The following is a 24,997-nucleotide window of genomic DNA, read 5'->3' on the forward strand; positions in this document are numbered from 1 at the left end:
CACAGAAGGCCTCTAGTCTTTCTCAGCATAGTATTGTAGGCAGATGAAGGCACTTTCCCAGGCCTGGCTGCCATGTTGGCCCATGCCTGTAATCTCAGCTCTTTGGAAGGCCAAGGTGGGGGAATCACTCAAGGCCAGAAATTTGAGACCAGCCTGAGTATAGCAAGACCTGTCTCTAGAAAATTAAAAAAATTAGCCAGGTGTGGTAGCACTTGTAGTCCCAGCTCCTCAGGAAGACACAGGATTGCTTGAACCCCATTTAAAAATGGTTTGATCGTGAGCTACTATGGCACCACTGTACGCCGGCCTGAGTGACATAGCAAGACCTTGTCTGTAAAAAATAAGAAAGAAGGGTGGCGCCTGTGGCTCAACGGAGTAGGGCGCTGGCCCCATATGCCGGAGGTGGTGGGTTTAAAAACCCAGCCCCAGCCAAAAACTGCAAAAAAAAAAAAAAAGAAGAAGAAGAAAGAAAGAAATACCTGTGAAAACATTGGTAGATCTGTGGCTTAGTTTATGTTTTTATTTTTGAGTCTAGTAGTTGGTTCATAGTGATTACCTTTATTGTCCTTGGTAATTTAATATATGTTACAGTACTTACATTGTTTTGTATGTAAAAGTATTATATTCTAAGAAGAAATAAAGAAGGTAAAGTAAAATATCTGGGGAGCTTTTTCACACCTAACTTAGCTATGTAAATGCAGAAGTTGCTTTATATGGATAAGGATGTAAACACAAAACACTTAAATAATCTTTTCAGAAGTACAACACTGAAGGACTGTGTTTTTGAGCACTTGTTGTAAAAACCATGATTACCATTTATATAGTTCTTCATAGTTCAAAGAAGGCATCAACTCTTTTTTTCTTTTTTTTTGAGACAACGTTTCGCTTTGTCACCCTCGGTAGAGTGCCGTGGCATCACAGCTCACAGCAACCTAAAACTCTTGGGCTTAAGCAATTCTCTTGCCTCAACCTCCCAAGTAGCTGGGACTACAGGTGCCCACCACAATACCCAGCTGTTTGTTGTTGCAGATGTCATTGTTATTTAGCTGGCCTGGGCTGGGATCGAACCCACCACCCTTGGTGTATATAGCTGGTGCCCTACCCACTGAGCTACAGGCACCAAGCCAACTTCCACTCTTTTTTAATTTACTTAATTTATTAAGTTACTAAAAATACTAAAACTGAGTCTTCTCTGACAAGGTCTTCTGCCCAGAGCTATGGATTTCCCCTGATGCTCACAGGTAGGACAAGGGTCAAGGAGGTCTTGCCCCTGGATTAACCAGTGCAGTTCGAGCAGGTGTCTTCACATGAAATTGAATTCCCTTTCTAGTCTGTTCCTTAATGAAGACTTTTTTCTTTATTTCTTTTTTTTTTTTCTTTGAGACAGAGTCTTGTCTCAGTCAGTTGCTCTGGGTTAAGCTCCGTGATGTCATAGCTCGCAACAACCTCCAACTCTTGGGCTCAAGCAAACCTCTTGCCTCAGTTTCCTGAGTAGCTGGGCCTACTGGCGCCTGCCACAATGCCCAGCTAATTTAGCAAAGATTCTTTTACAGTTTGGCTCTTAGTGGAATTACTTGGTTAAACATTATGCCTTTTCCTGAGGACAAGTTCTATGCTATCTTCAGTTTAGATGTACCCTTCTAACCGCCAGTCTTGGCTATGGCACTGGCTGTTACTCTGAAATAGTATATGACTGGCTCCTTTAAAATATATTCCATGCATTCAAAGCTTTAATCTGTTCTGTTTTGACAGAGCTGACTTGGAATAAGTATACAAAAGATGAGGGTGGTGATTATTCTAATATTTTTAATTGTTACTCAGAAGTTTTAATGCTATATATATAATAAATATTAAATATTCTGAATCTTGAAGTGTAGTATTACAAAGATGTTATATTTGACATTAAAATTCAACTAAAAGCAACTTGATTATTTAAAATCGCCAGTTTATAAAACATTGTACTGTAAAATATACAGTTCTTGAGCGTACAACTCAATGGATTTTTCTATACTTTTGCCCCCTGTAGCCACCGCCAGTACATTCAAGATAGAGAACATTTCTAGCACCCCCAGAATAGCCAAGAGTTTTTTAAACTTAATTTTGTAACTGACATTTTCTTTGTAATAAAAGTGACCTTTCATATTTTCTGGATCCCTTCTCTTATTAACAGAACTTTAATTTTCATGCTCTTCATTTGAGATCAAGCTATTTTTAAAATAGTAAAGGTTTTTTTTTTTTTTTTTTTTGTAGAGACAGAGTCTCACTGTACTGCTCTTGGGTAGAGTGCCGTGGCGTCACACGGCTCACAGCAACCTCTAACTCTTGGGCTTACGCGATTCTCTTGCCTCAGCCTCCCCAGCAGCTGGGACTACAGGCACCCATAACACCCGCCATAACACCTGGCTATTTTTTTGTTGCAGTTTGGCCGAGGCTGGGTTTGAACCTGCCACCCTCGGCATATGGGGCCGGCGCCCTACTCACTGAGCCACAGGCGCCGCCCTAAAATAGTAAAGGTTTAAGATTGCAAGAAGCCAATCAAGCCTTTTATTACTATTGAGGAAATGTACTTTAAAAATAGCTTTACTTCAGTAGCTGGGCATTGTGGCGGGAGCCTATAGTCCCAGCTACTTGGGAGGCTGAGGCAAGAGAATCGCCTAAGCCCAAGAGCTGGAGGTTGCTGTGAGCTATGACGCCATGGCACTCTACCGTAGGCTCTTAAAAAAAAAAAAAAAAAAGCTTTACTTCAATAGATAAAAGCTCATTTTTAAGATAACTTTATTAAAATCAAATTTAAAAATCATTAAAAAGTGGAATAAAATGTTATTAGTTTCTCTGACCTGTATATGGAGGAGGGTTGTCTGAGAATATTGGCAGTGAATGATGTATCACAAAGTAAAACAATGAAAAATTTGAGTATTAAAAACTTCTCGTAAATCATAAATGAATTATCAATCCTAAATCAAAAATACAAAAATATTTTCCATGATAAAGATCAATAGAGAAGTAAAGTTAATATAGAAAAGAACTCATGCAAATAATACACTCAAGACACCAAAAGAAAAATAAAGCAAATGAGCTATTTACAAAAGAGGAGATACAAATGGCTGATTAATTATCAGAAAAACTGAACATTTCCTTAAGAAATGAAAATGGCCAGATGCAGTGGCTCTTGCTTGTAATCCTAGCACTTTGGGAGGCTGGGGCACAAGGATTGCTTGAGGCCAGGAGTTCAAAACCAGCACAGGTAAGACAGCAAGATTTTATCTCTACAAAAAATAAAAATAAAAAATTAGCTTGGTGTGATTGCACATGCTTGTGGTCCCAGCTATTTGGCAGGCTGAGGTGGAAGGATTGCTTGAGCCCTGGAATTTGAGTTTACAATGAGCTATGACCATGCCATTGTACTCTAGCCTGGGTGACCCTCAAAAAAATAAAGAAAGAAAAAAAATGGAAGCGTAAGATTCAGAAAAGTGCCCAGATCATGTCTACACAGCTCAACGAATGATCAGAAAGGGAACACACCTCAGTTGTCACTATTACCAGCTATTTGGCAGGCTGAGGTGGAAGGATTGCTTGAGCCCTGGAATTTGAGTTTACAATGAGCTATGACCATGCCATTGTACTCTAGCCTGGGTGACCCACTTGACCAGCAGGCCAAGAAATAAAACGTTATCAATACCCCTGAAGCCCCTCACACATCCTCTTTCAATCTCTGTGTCTTCTTTTCTTCCTAAAAGTAACTATTGTCCTGATTTTTAATAATATAGATTCGCGTGCCTTGTTTTTAAACTCTATGTAAATGGAATCATACAATGTTTTTTCTCCAGCTGGCTTATTTTCAACAAGGTGAGAGTTACCCATGTTGTTGTATGTAGGTGTAATTTATTTCCTTTGCTATGTAATATTCCATTGTATGAATGTGCCACAGTAATCTGTTCTACTATTGATGGACACTTGAGTTGTTTCTGTTTTCTGGCTATTGTAAATTATATTGTCATTAACATCTTTTGGTGCACACATGCAAACATTCTTTATGTATCTTGAAGCAGAACTTCTGGGTTATAGGATATGTATATGTTTAACCTTAGTGGATAATGTTGAATGGTTTTCCAAAATGTTAGTACCAGTTTCATACTTCTACCATTAAATCACATTGCTTATCTCACCAGCATTTAGCATTGTTAGTCTTTTCCATTTTAGTAAGTCATTAGTTTCTTTAATTTGCATTTGCTTAATACCTTTTTAGAAAAATGCAATTTTTCGCTTACCAAATTATCAAAGATGTTAATATACAATGTGTATTTGTATATACCTTTAATGCAAACCAAGGCTGGGAGAGTTTTCAGGGTGTTCCTATACTGCTAACGGAGTGTAAATTGGTATAACCTCTCTGGAAATCACTTTAACAAATTATTTAATGCTGAAAAATTGTTTACAATTCTGACCAGTAATTTTATTTTTAAAAATCTGCAGTTTTGAGGCTGGTGGATTGCCTAGGTGCACGGGTTCAAGAACAGCCTGAGCTAGAGCGAGACCCAGTGTCTAAATATAGCTGGGTGTTGTGGTGGGTGCCTGTCATCCCACCTATTTGGGAGGCTGTGGCAAGAGAATTGCTTAAGCCCAAGAGTTTGAGGTTGCTGTGAGCTGTGACGCCACAGTACTCTACTGAGGGCAGCAAAATAAGGCTCTGTCTCAAAAAAAAAAAAAAATCTGTGGAGTTCTAACGTTAGCACAAAGATGGTCAATTGCAGTGTTATTTATAGTAATGAAATTGTATAGTAAAAAGTTGGAAGCCATCTATAGATCCTAAAGTAAAAGAATCATTCAGTAACATGTCTTTTTATTTTTTTCATTCAGTAACTTTTAGTGCACCCATATTATACAACATCATATATCTATCAAAAGTTACTGTTTATCAAGAGTTTTTTAACAACATTGGCAAATGTTTATAATTAATTTTTAAGTGAAAAACATAAAAATTTAAATATAGCATGATCCTAATTATGCAGAGAACAAGACTGAAATAAAACATGCTAAAATGGTAATAGTGCTTGTGTGTGGTAAGATTAAAAATCTCCACACACCCCCCCCGGGCGGCGCCTGTGGCTCAGTGAGTAGGGCGCCGGCCCCATATGCCGAGGGTGGCGGGTTCAAACCCAGCCCCGGCCAAACTGCAACAAAAAAAAAATAGCCGGGCGTTGTGGCGGGCGCCTGTAGTCCCAGCTGCTCGGGAGGCTGAGGCAAGAGAATCGCATAAGCCCAAGAGTTAGAGGTTGCTGTGAGCCGTGTGACGCCACGGCACTCTACCGAGGGCGGTACAGTGAGACTCTGTCTCTACAAAAAAAAAAAAAATCTCCACCCCCCTTTTATTGAGATAAAATTCAACATTTTAACTATTTTAAAGTATACAATTCAGTGGTGTTTAATATATTCACAATGCTGTACAACCATCTTCAGCATCTAATTCTATTACTCCAAGTCTAATCTGACATTTCATCCCCCCCACAAAAGAAACTACCTCCAAATTGTCTCTTCCTCCAACTTTTGAAACCACTATTCTATTCCTGTCTCTATAGATTTGCCTATTCTGAGTATATCAAAAGTGAAATCATACGGGCAGTGCCCGTAGTTCAGTGGGTACAGCACCCGCCACATACACCAAGGATGGCGAATTTGAACCTGGCCTGAGCCTGCTAAAATCAACGATGACAACTGTAACTACAACCAAAAAATAGCTGGGCATTGTGGCGGGTGCCTGTAGTCCCAGCTACTCGGGAGGCTGAGGCAAGAGAATCGCTTAAACCCAAGAGTTTGAGGTTGCTGTGAGCTGTGACGCCACAGCACTCTACCCAGGGTGACAGCTTTAGACTCTGCCTCAAAAAATAAATAAATAAAGTGAAATCATACAGTATGGTCTGGTTTCTCTTCAGAGTGGGCAAATCTTACTAAAGATTTCCTTGGAGAATGGGCAGCACCTGTTGCGCAGTGGGTAGAGTACGGGCCACATACACCCAGGCTGGTAGGTTCAAACTGGCCTGAGCCTGCTAAAATCAACATGACAACTGCAACAACAACAAAATAAATAGTCGGGCATTGTGGCAGGCACCTGTGGTCTCAACTGTTTGGGAGGCTGAAGCAAGAGAATTGCTTAAGCCCAAGGGATTGAGGTTGCTGTGAGCTGTGACACCACTCTACCCAGGGCAACATAGTAAAACTCTGTCTCAAAAAAAAAAAGATTTCCGTGGAGAGGAACAAGTTGAGTTTTTAATCAATTTTTTGAGGCCTTGCTTTGGCAAGGCTAATAATAAACAAATAGAATCAAATCAAATAGTCAAATCAAATAGAAACAAATAGAATAATAAATAAACAAATAGAAAAGGATCACAATATGTGATCCTTTCGGCTGGGTGTGGTGGCTCATGCCTGTAGTCCTAGCACTCTGGGAGGCTGAGTCGGGTGGATTGCCTGAGCTCATGTGTTTGAAGCCGTCCTGAGTCAGAGCCAGACCTTGTCTCTAAAAAAAAAAAAGGCTGGGTGTTGTGGCAGGCACCTGTAGTCCCAGCTACTTGGGAGGCTGAGGCAAGAGAATCACTTGATAATAAACCACATTTTGTTTATCCATTCATCCACTGATGGACATTTGGGGTGTTTCCACTTTTTAGCTATTATGAATAATGCTGCAGGGTGGAGGCTGGTCCGCGGCCGAAGTACAGGCATTTTTCCTGTGAGAATTACCAGTAAGAGTTCAATATGGGGGATATTCTGGCTCATGAATCTGAAATACTCGGACTAGTGAAAGAGTATTTAGATTTTGCTGAATTTGAAGATATCTTGAAAACATTTTCAAAAGAATGCAAAATAAAAGGAAAACCATTATGTAAAACAGCAGGTGGATCTTTACAGGACTCTAAATCATTGATAATTCAGAAGGATCTTGTCTCTGCATTTGACAATGGAGACAAGAAGGTGTTCTTCAATTTATGGGAAGAACACATTCCCAGTTTCATCCAAAATGGTGATGCCCTTGCCCAGAAGTTGGAATTCTATCTTCACATCCATTTTGCCATCTATCCTCTGAAACATTCCGTAGGGAGACAAGACAGAGAGGTTCTGGAGGAAAGGATTTCTTACTTCAAAACCTACCTGGAGACCAAAGGAGCAGCGCTGAGCCTGACCACCGAGTTTCTTCCTTTCTATGCCCTTCCTTTTGTTCCCAACCCTATGGTACACCCTTCGTTTAAAGAACTCTTTCAGCATTCCTGGACTCCAGAGTTGAAGTTGGAAAGTTTCTAGCTTTAATATTTAAAGATAGCAACACGCTGAAGCTTTTAACAGTGTATAAGGAGAATGGACAAAGTAACAAAGAAATATTGCAGCACTCCACCAGCAGCTGGTCAAAGCTGAACTTAGGTCAATGACGTACCTGAGACGGTACACTAAGATCCAAGCAGACTACCACAATCTCATTGGAGTCACAGCAGAGCTGGCGGATTCTCTCAGGCCACAGTCAGTGGCAAGATGATCACTCCTGAGTACCTCCAGAGTGTCCATGTCCGCCTCTTCAGCAACCAGATGTGGCAGAGCCTGGCTCATAGCGTGGACTTCACAAGGCCTGGGACGGCTTCCACCATGTTACAAGCTTCCTTGGCACCCGTGAGATTGAAAGATGTCCCATTACTGCCCTCCCTGGATTATGAGAAACTGAAGAAGGATTTGATTTGGGGGAGTGATCGTTTAAAAGCCTTCTTGTTGCAGGCTCTGTGCTGGCGCTTGAGCACCTCCTGTCCTGGAGAGCAGAGGGAGACGGTTCTCTGCAGGCCTACATCAGCAAGGACCTCTTGGACTGTCATAGCCACAACCAGAGGAATGTGCTTCAGCTGCTGCACGCAAAGAGTGAGGTGGTGCGGCAATACATGGCCAGGCTCATCAACGCTTTTGCATCACTAGCTGAAGGTCGCCTCTACCTTGCTCAGAACAAAATGGTGCTGTGGATGCTGGAGGGAAGGCTGAAGGAGGACAAGGATGTCATCACCCAGGCGAATGTCCTTGGGGCCTTGCAAAAGTTCAGCCTCAGGTGCCCGCTGCAGACAGTATCGCTTCAAGATGTCTCATCTTCTGGCTGATTGATATTCTGAAGGACTCTGATTGCCGGTCTGACTATACACTGGAGTACTTAGTGCTTTGCTTATGAACCTCTGCCTCCGGAGTGCAGGGAAGAACATGTGTGCCAAGGTGGCAGGCCTCGTGCTCAAAGTCTTTTCAGATCTGCTTGGCCATAAAAGCCACGAGATCCAGCCGTATGTGAATGGAGCTCTGTACAGCATCCTTTCTATTCTGTCCATCCAGGAGGAAGCGAGAGCAATGGGGATGGAAGACATCCTACACTGCTTCATCAAAGAAGGCAACGCTGAAATGATCCACCAGATAGAATTTTTCTTTTTTTTTTTTTTGTTTTTGGCCGGGGCTGGGTTTGAACCCGCCACCTCTGGCATATGGGACCGGCGCCCTACTCCTTGAGCCACAGGCACCACCCCGCCAGATAGAATTTATCATCAAGCAACTTAATTCTGGTCAGTTTAATGCAACATTCCGGGATCTTTCTTGTGAATCATTCACAAGAAATGTACCGGAAAGATACATGGACTGTCTTATAGGGCCTTGTCATGCTTCGGCCAGCATTCATTCAAGAAGCATTTAGGGAGGTGAAGAGACCTAAGTGAACCCACTAACAAGAGTTCATTCAGGTATTCAAGGCCAGATTGTCCAAAGATTAATAATATCTTATCACACTTAACAGATACAGCCAACAAAAAGAATTTAAAGGCAATTACAGAAGCCCTTCCCTAGCCTTGTATGTTCTCTTTATGCGGCCCCTCCCTTTCCTCTCCTAAATCCTGCCCCACTGTTAAGGGTGGCTTCCCCAGGTTCCTGTCAGGTAATGAAAACAGGTGCCAGCCTTTCCAGCACCACTGTGGAAAATGTCATCCTCCCACATTCATTCATTCATTCCAAAACAAACAAACAAAAATAATGCTGCTCTGAGTAGTCCTGTGTGAGTTTTTGTGTGAACATACTCATGTGTTGTTATTTCTCTTGGATATATGCCCAGGAGTGGAATTGTGAGGTCATACAGTAACTGTTTAACTTTTCAAGGAACTATGAAACTGTTTTTCACAGCAGCTGTACCATTTTACATTCATGCCAGCCCTTCCCTTTTTATTTGTATTTTATTTATTTATTTATTTTTTGAGACAGAGCCTCAAGCTGTCACCCTAGGTAGAGTGCCATGGCATCACAGCTCACAGCAACCTCCAGCTCCTGGGCTCAAGCGATTCTCCTGCCTCTGCCTCCCAAGTAGCTGGAACTATAGGCACCCACCACAATGCCTGGCTAATTTTTTGTTGTCTCACAGCAACCTCTAGCTCCTGGGTTCGAGAGATTCTCCTGCCTCTGTCTCCCAAGTAGCTGGGACTATAGGCGCCCACCACAGCGCTTGGCTATTTTTTGGTTGTAACTATCATTGTTGTTTGGCAGGCCCAGGCTGGATTCGAACCTTCCAGCTTAGGTGTATGTGGCTGGTGCCTTAGCTGCTTGAGCCACAGGCGCCGAGTCAGCCCTTCCGTTTTTTTTTTTTTTTTCTGTAGAGACAGAGTCTCACTTTATGGCCCTTGGTAGAGTGCCGTGGCCTCACACAGCTCACAGCAACCTCCAACTCCTGGGCTCAAGCAATTCTCTTGCCTCAGCCTCCCGAGTAGCTGGGACTACAGGCACCCGCCACAACGCCCGGCTATTTTTTGGTTGCAGTTTGGCCGGGGCCGGGTTTGAACCTGCCACCCTTGGTATACAGGGCCGGCGTGTTACCGACTGAGCCACAGGCACCGCCCGCCCTTCCCTTTCAAAAAAAATTTTTTTTATCTTTTGAATTCCCTGCAATGAATGTATATTGTTTGTAATTTTTTTATCTTTTGAATTCCCTGCAACGAATGTACATTGTACCAGGTGTAGAGAGTGAATCATTCCTCGGAATTGTCACTAATCCACGCGTGGCCCATCTTTCATTTTAGTCCATTTTTTTCTCTTTTTATGTATTTATTTATTTCTTGGCAACAGAGAGTCTCACTATGTTGCCCTTGGTAGAGTGCCTTGGTGTCACAGCTCACAGCAACCTCAAACTCTTGGGCTTAAGTGATTCTCTTGCCTGAGCCTCCCAGTAGCTGAGACTACAGGCACCCACCACAACGCCCAGCTATTTTTTGTTGCAGTTGTCATTGTTGTTTAGCTGGCCCGGGCCGGGTTCAAACCCGCCACCCTTGGTGCATGTGGCCAGCGCCAGAACCACTGTGCTGTGGGTGCTGTGCCTTTCTCCTCATCCTTGATCTTCATACCCATTTCCTCATCGTCACCGTTGACATCCAGGTTAATATGTTGGATATATGTGCTTGCATATCTGTATCTATGTAACTTTGTTAAAATTAGACTTACTGATGCTTTGTGTGTACACATATTTATATATATATATGTAGATAGAAAGCAAATATATATATCCTGTGTTATAGTTCCTTGTTTCTGGCTGCTGACTGATATTCTCTGTAGTCTGTTACCATAGTTGATTTCCCTGATGCCTACTTTGCTTCAAATTCCTACTGTAGAGAATCCTGCAGTGAATGTCACGGTTACTACATGCCTTTGCCTGGTCCTGCACATAATTTTTGTATGGTTTAATCCCTAGAACTGGAATTTCTGGGCCCAGAGAAAATGCATACACAGTTTCACCAAGTATTGCCAGATTTCTTTACAGAAAAGTTGTCTTGTTCTATCTTCTTGTTCACCTCTCATGAGGGTGTCTCTTTCCCTAAGTCCTTACTAACTTCTGGTATTAGCTTTCTTCCCCCCCCCCCTTTTTTTTTTTTTTTAGAGACAGAGTCTTACTTTGTCGCCTTTTGTAGAGAGCTGTGGTGTTACAGCTCACAGCAACCTCCATATCCTGGGCTTAGGCGAGTCTCTTGCCTCAGCCTCCCAAGTAGCTGGGACTACAGGATCCTGCCACAACACCCGGCTATTTTTTTGCTGGGGCTGGGTTCAAACCCGCTACCCTCAGTATAAGGCGCCGGCACCCTACTCACTGACCCATAGGCGCCACCCCTGATATTATCTTCCTAATTTTTGCCTGTTAGTAGATATAAAATGGTATATCCTTATTGTTTTAATTTATATTTTTAGGTTATTAGTGAAGTTAGCATCTTCATAAATTTGCTTTGTCATTTACGTTTTCTCTATCAACTACCTCTTTATACCTTTGCCCATTTGTCTGTTGGTTTCCTTGTTTTTTAAAAAGTAATTTTCTTACTGCTTTTATAATGTTAATAGATTTTGTTGGCTTTCTTACTATCAGTGCTAATATAGTTATTTCTATATTGGTTTCTATTTTAAAAGGCAGAAAACCTGTAGAAATGCTGTTGAAGTTATAATAAAGTTAATTTTTGTTTTTAGTCCAGATGTCAGAGCATTCCTTCAAATGGACAGTCCAAAACACCAGTCAGATCCATCTGAAGATGAGGATGAAAGAAGTATTCAGAAGGTAGTAAGAGGAATTTTTTTTAACAGAAAAAATACCATTCCCCCAAAGTTGAAATTAGTGGCAACTTTAGGGCAACATATACTTAAAATGAAGTAACTTCATCCATAGTAGGTTTCTGCTACATAAAATACATAAAGACAAACATGTACAACTTACTGATCACTTTTTTTTCTGATCTCTATTTCATATAAAATTTATAGGCTGAATATTTATGTAATAAAAAGTAGTATAAGTTAATAAAAGAAAAATTTGAAAATAGCAGTTAATAAAGTATTACTCATATTTTTTGCCACCCAGACCTAGTAATTTTTTTCAATTTATTTGTTTATTTATTTTTTACTTTTTAAAATTTTTTTGTTTTTATTAAATCATAACTGTGTACCTTGATGCATTTATGATACCTTTGTAATTATGATGCATTATGGCAGGATAACTGATTTGATATACAATGTGAAATGCTTACATTGAACTGAGTAATATATCCATCACAATTATACTCTTTTCTTAATTGTTTTTAAATGTACCATTTCATTATGCACATTAGGTGAGGCTCCCCCCAAGTACCCTCCTGCCTCCCGAGACCTAGTAATTTTTAATATTTTAGTGATTTTCTTTCCTGTATTCTCTTAATTATCTAATTTTATCTCATAAAAATTAATCTTAATTTTATTTCTCTAATGATAATTATACAGTGTGTACAAGTATATATTCTTCACTTTATGTCTTACTTTTTGATCATTATTTATATTTATCATCATCACTGTACTTGAAATTATTGTTTTGAATTTTGGCCAGCAGGAAAGGCCTTTTCAACCACAAATTACATAGCTCTTCCTCTGCCTTGTCAGGTTTTTATACATAGAGCAATCCGTACACACATGCCATTTGGCATCAACTAACTTTTATTTCTATGTATAGGTACATAATAAATATATATTCCTAATAGAGAATGGGGTATTGTTATTTTTTAACTAGATTATGATAGCTATGATAGCAATAAGTAAAATAAACTTGTGTACCTTATTATGAAGATGTTTTCATCATTTACTTTAGAAAGTTGTATAGAAAGGGAAAACTGTAATAATTTAACTCAATATATTATGTAGCAATTAAAATTATAATTATGAATATAATTAAATATAATATATTTATAATTCAAGCTTTGTAATTATAATTAAATATATACATGAAAATTTGAGGTGTTGGGTTGATTTACATTTTTCTTTTTTTTTTTTGATTTACATTTTTCTTTATAATGTATTTTAATTTTCTTATGGCTTTATTTTTATAATTTAAAAGATAATGTTATGTACTAGAACATATTACTATCCTAGGGCTAAAATATTCATTTGGGAAAAAAAAAATATTCCTTTTTTGTGACTATTAGGAAGTAGCAATTTTTTTTCTCTGATGCCCTCAAAAGATTCTTACTTATGAGAACAAATTTAACCTTTGTATCTTTGACATGGTTGCTCCTGTGACAGTGTAAAAAGATATATGTTTGCTGGCAGGATGCCCATAGCTCAGTGGTTAGGGTGCCAGCCATGGGGCTTGTATGTTTGAACCTGCCCCGGGGTATGGCTCAGTCGGTAAGGCGCCGGCCCCATATACCGAGGGTGGCGGGTTCAAACCCGGCCCCGGCCAAACTGCAACCAAAAAATGGCCGGGCGTTGTGGTGGGCGCCTGTAGTCCCAGCTGCTCGGGAGGCTGAGGCAAGAGAATCGCTTAAGCCCAGGAGTTGGAGGTTGCTGTGAGCTGTGTGAGGCCACGGAACTCTACCGAGGGCCATAAAGTGAGACTCTGTCTCTACAAAAAAAAAAAATAAAAAATAAAAAATAGCCGGGCATTGAGGCGGGCATCTGTTTGAGCCCAAGAGTTTGAGGTTTCTGTGAGCTATGATGCCACGGTACTCTACCGAGGGTGACATAGTGAGACTCTGTCTCAAAATAAATAAATAAATAAATAAATAATAAAAAGATATATATATTTTTATAGTTGGCGAAAAAAATAATAATCTGGGAAAACATTTGTAACAAGGCATAAGAAGAAATAACATTTATGTAAAAAGCTCATACAGATGAGTTTTGTGGGTTTTTTTTCTTTTCTTTTTTTTTGAGACAGAGTCTCAGTTTCGCCCTCGGTAGAGTGCCATGAAGTCACAGCTCACAGGAACCTCAAACTCTCGGGCTTAAGCGATTCTCTTGCCTCAGCCTCCCAAGTATCTGGGACTAAGGCACCCACCACAACGTGCAGCTGTTTTTTGGTTGTAATTGTCATTGTTGTGTAGCAGGCCTGGGCCAGGCTCAAACCCATCAGCCTCAGCGTACATGGCTGGCGCCCTACTCACTGAGCTACAGGTGCTGAGCCAGATGAGTTTTTTTTTTTTGTAGAGACAGAGTCTCACTTTATGGCCCTCGGTAGAGTGCCATGGCCTGACACAGCTCACAGCAACCTCCAACTCCTGGGCTTAAGCATTCTCTTGCCTCAGCCTCCCGAGTAGCTGGGACTACAGGTGCCTGCCACAACACCCGGCTATTTTTCAGTTGCAGTTTGGCTGGGGCCGGTTTTGAACCTGCCACCCTCAGTATATGGGGCCGGCACCTCACCAACTGAGCCACAGGCGCCGCCCCTGAGCCAGATGAGTTTTTAAATAGGCTTCTTTTTTTTTTTTTTTTTTTTTTTGTAGAGACAGAGTCTCACTTTATCGCCCTCGGTAGAGTGCCGTGGCGTCACACAGCTCACAGCAACCTCCAACTCCTGGGCCCAAGCGATTCTCTTGCCTCAGCCTCCCGAGCAGCTGGGACCACAGGCGCCCGCCACAACGCCCAGCTATTTTTTGCTTGCAGTTTGGCAGGGGGCGGGTTTGAACCCACCACCCTCGGTATATGGGGCCGGCGCCTTACCGACTGAGCCACAGGCGCTGCCCTTAAATAGGCTTCTTAATACCCCCCGGTACTTAAAAGGAAAAGGGACATGACCGAGGACTGCTAGGAAAAACATAGATGGGAAAATGTTCAACCGTGATGCTAATAACGAATGAAATTTTTGAAGGAGTGTTTTGTATTTTTCCATCAATTGAGCAAAAATGTAAAGTATTTTACATACTGCCAGACTGATAAGGGTAAGGTACAACAAACACCCTGAGGCATTATTTATGTCATAATTTTTTGGAACTCTTGTGGAAAGCAATTCAGCAACATGTATCAAATATAAACATATTCATGTCATGTAGGAGTGGATGCCAATAAAATCCTTCACACAGACAAAAACAAAGATGTTCATTTCAGCGTGATCTGTTATAAAACCATTAGAACCTTAATATCAATCAGAAGGTATTTGTATATATTACACATTTTAAGTAACATTCGAAGGTAATATTTTAAACTTTGACACAAGTGAAAACATGTGAAATCAATATATCAAATTTTTTTTTTTTTTTTTTCTTTTTTTGTAGAGACAGAGTTTCACTTTATTGCCCTCAGTAGAGTGCCGTGGCGTCACACAGCTCACAGCAACCTCCAACTCCTGGGCTTAGGCAATTCTCCTGCCTCAGCCTCCCGAGTAGCTGGGACTACAGGCGCCCGCCACAATGCCCGGCTATTTTTTTGTTGCAGTTTGGCCGGGGCTGGGTTTGAACCCGCCACCCTCGGTATATGGAGCCGGCACCCTGCTCACTGAGTCACAGGTGCCGCCCCAATATATCAAATTTTATATGCATATTCACACATTGTGAATTAGTTTTTAAAAGGCAAGAAAGGACTATATGAATTTACTTACATATTTGCAAAATAATGTGTTAGTGAGGTTATGGATTTTAAATATTTTTCTCATACTTTTCTATATTTTCTGAGTATATATTTTTAATTGAAAAAGACTTAAAATAATATCTTAAAGACTAAAATATATATAACTGATTTTTCCACTTTTTGCTTGCTACCAATGTGAGAATTTGTAGGTTTAGGTTCTTTGAAGAATGTCTTGCATTGCTATAGGAGACAGCTGGCTTTGCAGAATTAGCTAAACTGAGAGATTCCTGGGTTCTGGCTGCTGTTCTGTCCCTTTTGACTTTATTTATTTATTTATTTATTTTAGATTTTTGGTGTTTTGTTTTTGTGGCAAAGTCTTACTTTGTCACCCTTGGTAGAGTGCCATGGCATCATAGCTTACAGCAACTTCCTGCTATTCCTTTTTAGAGATGGGGTCTCACTCTTGCTCAGGCTAGTCTCAAACCTGTGAGCTCAGACAATCCACCTGCCTCGGCCTCCTAGAGTGCTGAGATTACAGGCATGAGCCACTCTGCCCGGCCTGTTTAATTTAGTTTTTAGAAACAGGGTCTCACTCTATTGCCCAGGCTCTTAGAGTGCAGTGACATCATCATAGTTCACTGTATCCTCAGACTTCTGGTCTCAAGCAATCCTTCTGCCTCAGCCTCTGAGAACCACACTCAGCTTATTTTTCTTTTTTCTTTTCTTTCTTTTCCTTTTTTTTGCAGAGACAGGAGTCTCGCTCTTTCTCAAACTGGTCTTGAATTTCTGACCTCAAGCAGTCCTCCTGCCTTGGCCTCTCAAAGTGCTAATATTAATGGCATGAACCACTGTGCCTGGCCACTGTTGGCTTTAGATTTTATTTTTGTTACCTTTTTCATTCATAATGCCTGAAACTTGGACTAGACTCTCTAAAAGTTTTAAAATACTGATAAAAAGAATCTTCAAAGACTGGTACACTGGCTCATGCTTGTAATCCTAGCACTTTAGAAGGCCAAGCTGTGAGGATTGGTTCTTGAGGCCGATGTTCAAGTCTAGCCCGAGCAACATAGCAAGACCTTGTATCTACAAAAAACAGAAAACTTTGCTGGGCATGGTGGCATGTACCTGTGGTCCCAGCTACTTGTAAAGGCTGAGGCAGGAAGATCACTACAGCCTAGGAGTCTTCATTGAGCTATGATAATACCACTGCTTTCTAGCTCAGGCAGCGTAGTGAGACTCTGTCAAAAAAATAAAAGAAAAAAAAAAGAATCTCTTTAATAAAAGGAAAGCGCCATACTTTGACTTACAGTTATAACTGTTAAGGACTGTTAAGTAGATAACTAAGTGAAGATACAACTGAAATATCTTAGAAGGCATGTGGACCTACTGTTCTATGTATAAAGGGAAAACTAGAGGCCAAGAGAAGTCAAGAAACTTATGATCTCAATTAGTGTTAATTTTGTTAATAAATTATATCTCACCCTTAATTTGATATCATCTTTGTTTTGTGGCGCCTGTGGCTCAAGGAGTAGGGCGCCGGTCCCATATGCCGGAGGTGGCGGGTTCAAACCCAGCCCTGGCCAAAAAAAAAAATTGCAAAAATATTTTGAATTTTGTCACTGTTGGTAGAGTGCTGTGGCATCACAGCTCATAGCAACCTCAAACTCTTGGGCTTAAGTGATTCTCTTGCCTCAGCCTCCCTAGTAGCTGGGACTATAGGCACCTGCCACAATGCCTGGCTATTTTTTGGTTGTAGTTGTCACAGTTGTTTGGCAGGTCCAGGCTGGATCCGAACCCGCCACCTCCGGTTTTTGTAGCTGGCGCCCTAGCCGCTGAGCTAGAGGTGCTGAGCTCCGGCTGTTTTTGTTGTTGTTGTTATTTTTGTAGTTGTCATTGTCATTTGGCAGGCTCAGGCCGGGTTCGAACCCACCAGGCCCGGTGTAGGTGGCTGGCACCCTAACTAATGAGCTACAAGCGCCGAGCCATTATCTTTAAAAAATGGGTACAGTGAAAAATTGTCTAGTCCCAAATATATTTGTCATTTTAGAAATGCGCTCCATTAGGGAAATTACTGCCAAGTAATAAAAATCTACAGAAGGGACAAATTTTTTTATGTTGTTTAATTTACCCTTATTTAATTATTTTTCTTCATCTACATATGAGAAGTTTATTGAATGGAAAATTGATCCAAATATCTACACATTCATTAAAAGAGTAAGTGTTGGGCGGCACCTATAGCTCAGTGTGTAGGCCGCATACACCCAGGCTGGCTAAACAACAATGACAACAAAAAAATAGCCAGGTGTTGTGGCGGGTGCCTATAGTCCCAGCTACTTGGGAGGCTGAGGCAAGAGAATCGCTTAAGCCCAGGAGTTTGAGGTTGCTATGAACTGTGATGCCATGGCACTCTACCGAGGGTGGCAAAGTGAGAGTCTATCTTAGAAAAAAACAATAATAATAAGTGACTTGAAATTACAACTTACTTTGAATTACATTGTTAGAATCTGTGGAGCACTATAGTATATAAACATGAAAGGCTGCTCTCATGTTAAAATTAGCCACAGCGGACTAATCTCATTTAGTGAAATTTATAAAGTTTTGTGTCTCCTATTATATTATCATAAGTTTCATGTATTTTTGTCTTCTGTGGATTGAAAATCTATTACACGAGGAGTTTTCATATACAGGTATCAGGAGGAAATAAATTTGAATTGTAAACAAAATACTAGTGCTAGTGTTATTTTCTAAGAAACTTACACTTAAGAACTTTTGAAGGATGAGAGTAATTGTCCTTTATTTTGAAAAATATTTTTTATTCTGAGGACTATAAATTTGAAATGAATTTAAGTTACTATATATTACATATGTCAGTGATAAGAAATATGACAAGGTAAAATTTTCATGATTCTGATTAAAGAGTTTTTTGGTTTTTTTGAGACAGAGTCTCACTATGTTGCCCTTGGTAGAGTGCCGTGGCATCACAGCACACAGCAACCTCGAACTCTTGAGCTTAAGTGATTCTCTTGCCTCAGCCTCCCAAGGAGCTGGGACTACAGGAGCCTGCCACAACGCCCGGCTATTTTTTGGTTGGAGTTGTTGTTTGCCAGGCCCAGGCTAGATTCAAACTCACCAGCTCTGGTGTATGTGGCTGGCGCCCTAGCCGCTGAGCTACAGGAGCCGAGCCTAAAGAGTTTTTTAAAGCTTTTTATATTTGTAACTTATATGAAGTATAATTATATAGAGAACTAGTAAAAGTGCATGTATTTCAGACATTTATAACTGAGTTAATTCTCTGAATGTATAAAGAATTTTTTTTCGTCTCCTTTTTCTTGTGTGAAGAATTTCAAAGTGAATTTATGTGAAGCAGAATTCATCTACACTGGTCTGCTAGGATTGTTAGATTAATCTTTTGAGATTCTGAGTCAAATTTCTGGCTAATTGTTAATGAACTAGAAACTTTTATTAATTTTTTTATGGCATAATAGGTACAGAAAGATCTGCTTCTAAATTAGTATCAGAGGTTGAATTTATAATATTGTAAGTGTAACAAAGAAGAAAGCCTTTAAAATTTTGGTGCTACTACAGTGCTGGAATTGGAAGAGCACTGCTGTCTGTATTTGCTTTGCCTATATTTACCTAGCGTCAAATTAAAACTGAAATCCAGCATTTACAATCATCATCAGTATCCTATCTTCTATCTTTAATTACCTGAAAACTTGAAAAATAGCCATTTTTAAATAGTTTTCTTTGATAAAATGTTTCCTCTTAATGTTTCAATACCCACCTCTTCCAAGGAGCTTCCTCCAGTGTATTTCATTCATTTGCCAACTTTGAGGTTGATTTCTGGCTTACTTACTTTTTTTCCTTACAACTGTTCCTAGAAGTTATTGTGATAAAAATAATTATGCTTATATCAATTATATGTTTCCAAATAAGTCTATATACTTATTAAGGCCTTAGGTTTCTATTATATGACAATACCCATGTTATCTGTGGTACAGTTCTGTATGTTTTATTTCTAAACATTGATAATTTTTGAAGCTCCATTGAGAATGTTGTTTTTTTCCCCCATCCAAACAGCTACACACTACCTCACAGAACATCAACCTGGGACCATCTGGAAATCCTCAGTAGGTTTAATTTGTTTCAAACCATCCTTTGACTAAATTTTGGGAAGATCTTTTTTGAGAGTATGCAGATATGCATAATTATACCAGTTTAATTGGAGGCCTATGAAATATAACCATGGTTACAGTGAATATAGTACTGTCATATGCTTCACTAATTGCTGCTCTAACTTTTTATTGCTTTAGTAGAGCCTTGAGGAGTTTTTAATCCACATATTTTTGGTTGGGTTCTGCTGTTTTGTCATTGTCACTTTTCTGGTCTTATTTTGGGGGCGAGTATGCATTTGGAGAAAATCAGTTGACCATACTTCCCAGGGGACAATAAGTTCTTGGAGGGACCTATAAGGTAGTCAGAAAGAAAGTGCCCTTGCAAGCGTGATTAATACCCTCCTGGCGTTCTGTTGTTGGTTCACCCTACTTGTTAGCCAGTTTGTTCCAGCGGAGTCTTGATGGACGTTAGTATGTTAAGGCTAGTAAGCTTTATTTATTCAGTTTCTCCCCATATTCACATTTATTTGAGCATGGGGAACATTTTGAGAAACACAGTCTGAGCAATACTGAACGATATCAGGGTTGGCAGGTATAGACTTCATCTGGAATGTCAAGTCCAGCAGTTCATTGGAAGTGAATGGCTACAATACTCCATACAAAGAAGGATTCCAAGGCTGCTTAGCTCCGTTTGAGAAAAGCCCTGAATGATTGATGACATCTGCCATGGATTGGAGAGTTGTGGTGTTGCATCCTTACTTTATCCTCACAGGCTTATTGGATTAATTATAAAGTATTATTTCATCCCAGGGCACCAGGCTTTCTCCACCCTCTTGGTCTCCTTGGAGAGTGAGTATAGACAGATGAGAGAAATGGTGCAAGGATTGAATCCTGGGACACTTCAGCATCATAAAGTCAAGGAATAACCGGTAATAGAGACAGAAAGGGCAGTCTGTGAGACAGGAGGAAAACCAAGAATGTAGTTTCCCAAAGTCAGGGGGGTAATTAACTCTGTTCACGTTGCTGTTAGTGCAAGTAAGATGAAAGTTGAAGATTGGCTGCTAAACTCTGAGCCGTCTGTGGTGTGATGGGCCCGCGACGGAGGGGTTCGCAAGAGAGCCAGAGGAGGACAGCAGGTGGAGACAGTTTACAAAACTTACTTGAGTTTTCCTGCAAGGAAAGCAAAGAAATGGAATGCTAACTAGAGGAAGTTTGTTTTTGAGCATTCTTTTCTCTTATTCATAGCATTGAAGAAAAATGGAAATTTGCTTTTAGTTAGGGTTCATCAGAGCAGTTAACAATGGGTGCCATTGGTATGGCCTTAGTTATCCTGTTTCCTATGTCTGAGGGATTGGCGTGTTTTTCACTCTACATTTGTTTAAAAATATTTTGATATCTCTGCATGTTATTAGAGAACAAAATAGTCCAAAGAGGGGGTTTTTGAAGAAGAAAAACATCTAAATGTAGTTAACTATTTATCTCACTAATCTTTACCTGTCACTGTTTAACCTGGCCCTGGTGTTTGAATTAACTATTTTGATAATAAATTGAAGCAAATTTTAAATCTAAATGGAATCATTCCCCTCTCCCTAGTATGACTTAGGAATTTAGACTGGTATTGGAGGAAATAGCTTTTTCTGGCTGCTTCATCTCAACTTTCTGCTGCTGGGTGCTTTTGCCAACATAAAGCCTATGCTGTTTTTATCTGATAGGCTAACGTAAATAGACAGTCGTAATATTCCCGCTGGCTTTTTTCTATTCCCGAATTTCCTGTGTTACCATCCACGAGAATAAGCAGGTTTTTTATCTTCAATGTATACTAGGTGATTTATATGTAAAACAATATGGTAGGGTTTTTTTTCCATCAGGAATTTTCTTAGCATCTTCAATAGGTGTTCCAAAGAGGAACTTTCTTTTCAGAAGAATTACCAGATACAGATAGTCCTAATGTATCACTAATATACATATTCAGTTTCCTCATTCCAACATTGATTCTTGGCTAATAAAATTGGTTTACAGAGAGGCTACTTTGAGTTCATCCTTATACAGGATATACATACATCTTTTCTGTCAAAGAGAATATTATTGAAGTCCCTCTTAAGTAGCTTAATGAGATTTAAAGTTAGAAAATGTTTTATCTGATCAGAAAGTAGTTATTATTACTACTTACATTGTCTTTTATATATTAAAGATGAGTTACTACTGGTGGGAAAGCTGGAGTCACAATGATGAAGTGTTTTGTGCCTAACATTATTTATTAAAGAGTGGGCCCAAGAAATGTTTTAAAGTTAATATCTTTCTAACTGGGGGGGACTAATTCTTGTTAATTTATTTCAGTGCTAAACCAACTGACTTTGATTTCTTAAAAGTTATTGGAAAAGGCAGCTTTGGCAAGGTAAGAATGGTTTTATTTTCTCATCTACTAAATAAATGTTTTCTATATGTGAGCCACAGGACTTTCGGCATGTAGCATATAGAATTAAGATACTTTCCCTACCCTCAAAGTACTAACGGTAATTAGAGAGATGAAGCAACCACTTGTAATCTAAAATAAAGTTCACTTTTACATGGTATCTGTGCCAACTACCCTACTAGACCCTGGTTAGATACTGACAGAAACTGACGTGGTTACTACCTTCCTGATGCTTGCAAGCTAGTGAGGGAAATAGACAATTAAAAATATTCAAGTAAATAATCACAAATAGTAATGGCTATGAAGGAAATGAAGATGAAGGTGAAATGAGAGAGGATGCCAGGCATCTAGGGGAAGGTCCCCCCTGCCTGAGATGGGTGGATCTAGAATGGCTTCTTAGAAGATGTGGTGTGTAAGCTGGAGGTGAAAAGGCAGAAACGAGCAGCTGGGTAAGATAACAGTTTGAGCAGGAAAGGAATATATGTGTGAAGACCTTATTCTCCTATGTGGTCAGATGAATCACATAGCTTGACAGGGTAGTCATACCAAGGAAAGGGAGCATTTCAGGCCAGGGATGCCAGGAAAGAAATCACAGATGAAGTTACCAGAATCATCAAATATATTTAAGTGCTTTTATACACTGTAGTTCAATCTGTAGTAAAAATGAATATGTATGTGTTTTATTATATTTTGCTGTATACATAGCTTTGGCAACTCTTGTTTCTTTTCTGAGTTCCCTTGAGACCAGAAACTGTGGCCATACAGTTAAAACCATGTGTGTTTATTCATTCATCAAATGTATATTGTCCACCTACCATATGCTGGACATTATGCTAGTATAAGCAATAGAAAGTTAGAGGTGAATCCTTCTCTCAAAATGCCCAAAATTCTGTTGGGATGCTAGAGATACTTTATCATTAGAAAAAAAGTATTATCTGAGCTGGGCACTGTGATGCACACCTACAAATCCAGCTACACTGGAGGCTAATCCTGGAGTATTGCTTGAGCCCAGGGGTTTAAAACTAGCCTGAGCAACATACCAAGATCCTGCCTTAAAAAAAAAAAAAAGCACTATCTTTTGAAAATTTCATGTTTAGATCTAGAGTCTGTCAGGAATTTGCGTATGATGTGAGACGCAGGGTCACAGTTCATTTTTTTCATATGGATAACCAGATGATTCTACACAATCTATGAAAAAATATTCTTTCCCTAATGATTCTGGATTTTATATTTTGTTTCATTGGCCTATTTGTTTATCCTGGCACCAATACCACATTGCTTTAACAACTGTAGCTTAATATCCAACAGAACAAGTCGTCCTTCCTTAAGAATATCCCAGAGGATATTATTAACCATTTACATATCTATAATATATCAAACTCAGAGTCAATGTGTCAGTTTCTGCAGAAATTCTGTTAGAATTTGGTTGAGATTTCATTGAATCTGTAGATGAGTTTGGAGAATTGTTAGCTTTACAATATTGAGTCTTCCAATCCGTGCTATAGTATATCTCTTTGTTAATTTAGCTCATCTTTAAGTTTTCTCAATAATATTTTATAGTGTGGCCGGGCACAGTTTGCTCACGCCTGTAATCCTAGCATTCTGGGAGGCCTAGGTGGGTGGATTGCCTGAGTTCATGAGTTCGAAACTGCCCTGAGCCAGAGCGAGACCTCGTTTCTAAAAAAAAAAAAATAGCTGGACATTACGACGGGCACCTAGAGTCCCAGCTAGCTACTTGGGAGGCTGAGGCAAGAGAATCACTCGAGCCCAAGAGTTTAAGGTTGCTGTCAGCTATGATGCCACAGCACTCTACTGAGGGCTACAGAATGAGACTCTGCCTCAAAAAAAAAAAAATTAATTAAAAAGAAAAATATTTTATAGTGCTCTGCTTAGAATTTTTACACAACTTTAATTAGATTTATTCCTAGATGTTTTTTATGCTGTCGAAAACTCTCCTAGCTACATATCCAGCAGAAATGCATGTGCAATAGGAAGGTGTGTGTAAGAATGTTCATAGCGTCATTATTCATGAGCAATCTAGATACCTATCAATAGAACAGAGGTACTCTATGGTATATAGGGTAATCATGGAATATTCTGCACAGCAATGAAAATAATGAAAACTATGCCATCTGCCACAACACGAATGAAACTTATGTAATTTATGATGAAAGAACTAAGACAGCAACAACTCTATGTTGTAATTACATGAAATTCAAAAAAGGGCAAAACTTAACCCATGCTACTGCAAGTTGAGATGCTGGTAGTTACCTGGGAGGCTGAGGCAGATGAGTCATGACTGGGATGGGAGAAAATGGAGGTTCAGCTACTGTTTTAATTTTTGACCTGGATAGTGGCTGTATAGCTGTGTGTGTTCACTTTATAATAATTTACTGAGCTGTAATGATTTTTGAGTTTTTGTATATGTATGCTATGTTTAATAAAAGTTTAAAATTTTGCAAAATGCAGGCCAAGCACGGTGGCTCATGCCTGTAATCCTAGCACTCTGGGAGGCCAAGGCAGGTGGATTGAGTTGGAGACCAGTCTGAGCAAGAGTGAGACCCTGTCTCTAAAAATAGCCAGGCGTTGTGGCCGGTGCCTGTAGTCTCAGGTATGGTAGGCTGAGGCAAGAGAATCACTTGAGCCCAACCGTTTGCGGTTGCTGTATGCTGTGATGCCACTGCACTCTACTGAGGGGGACAAACTGAGGCTGTCTCAAAAAAATTTTTTTTGCAAAATGCAAAAAAAAATTGCAACAAAGCAAAACAATACACAAAGGAAAAGCAAACAAATGCAAATTCACAATTTGAAGATTAGAAAAATAGATGTGATAAACTAAATAGCAATAATGGCAATCTGACATTATTCTAAACCCTTCTCCAGTGTCTGGTCTTAGTTCCACTTTTCATTTGCCTATTTGCTGCTTTTTTTTTTGTAGAGACAGAGTTTCACTTTATCGCCCTCAGTAGAGTGCCGTGGCGTCACACAGCTCACAGCAACCTCCAACTCCTGGGCCCAGGCGATTCTCCTGCCTCAGCCTCCCGAGTAGCTGGGACTACAGGCGCCCGCCACAACGCCCGGCTATTTTTTTGTTACAGTTTGGCCGGGGCCGGGTTTGAACCCACCACCCTCGGTATATGGGGCC

At 39.9% G+C, this 24,997-nt stretch overlaps 1 protein-coding gene and 1 pseudogene across 7 annotated transcripts in view; both read left to right on the forward strand.

The window, feature by feature from the left end:
- The window catches only part of SGK3 (serum/glucocorticoid regulated kinase family member 3), a 159,129-nt gene that overhangs the window by 97,891 nt on the left and 36,241 nt on the right, over window positions 1–24,997 (forward strand). For all 7 annotated transcript variants that reach the window (XM_053559185.1, XM_053559189.1, XM_053559184.1 and 4 more), the window contains 3 exons: window positions 11,491–11,578; window positions 19,405–19,454; window positions 21,777–21,834. In XM_053559185.1, coding sequence (XP_053415160.1) covers window positions 11,491–11,578; window positions 19,405–19,454; window positions 21,777–21,834 — 196 coding nt within the window. The remainder of the gene's footprint in view (window positions 1–11,490; window positions 11,579–19,404; window positions 19,455–21,776; window positions 21,835–24,997) is intronic.
- On the forward strand, window positions 6,558–8,950 carry LOC128563742 (lisH domain-containing protein ARMC9-like; annotated as a pseudogene).

This window comes from Nycticebus coucang, chromosome 13, assembly GCF_027406575.1.
Source record: "Nycticebus coucang isolate mNycCou1 chromosome 13, mNycCou1.pri, whole genome shotgun sequence".
Taxonomy (NCBI): domain Eukaryota; kingdom Metazoa; phylum Chordata; class Mammalia; order Primates; family Lorisidae; genus Nycticebus; species Nycticebus coucang.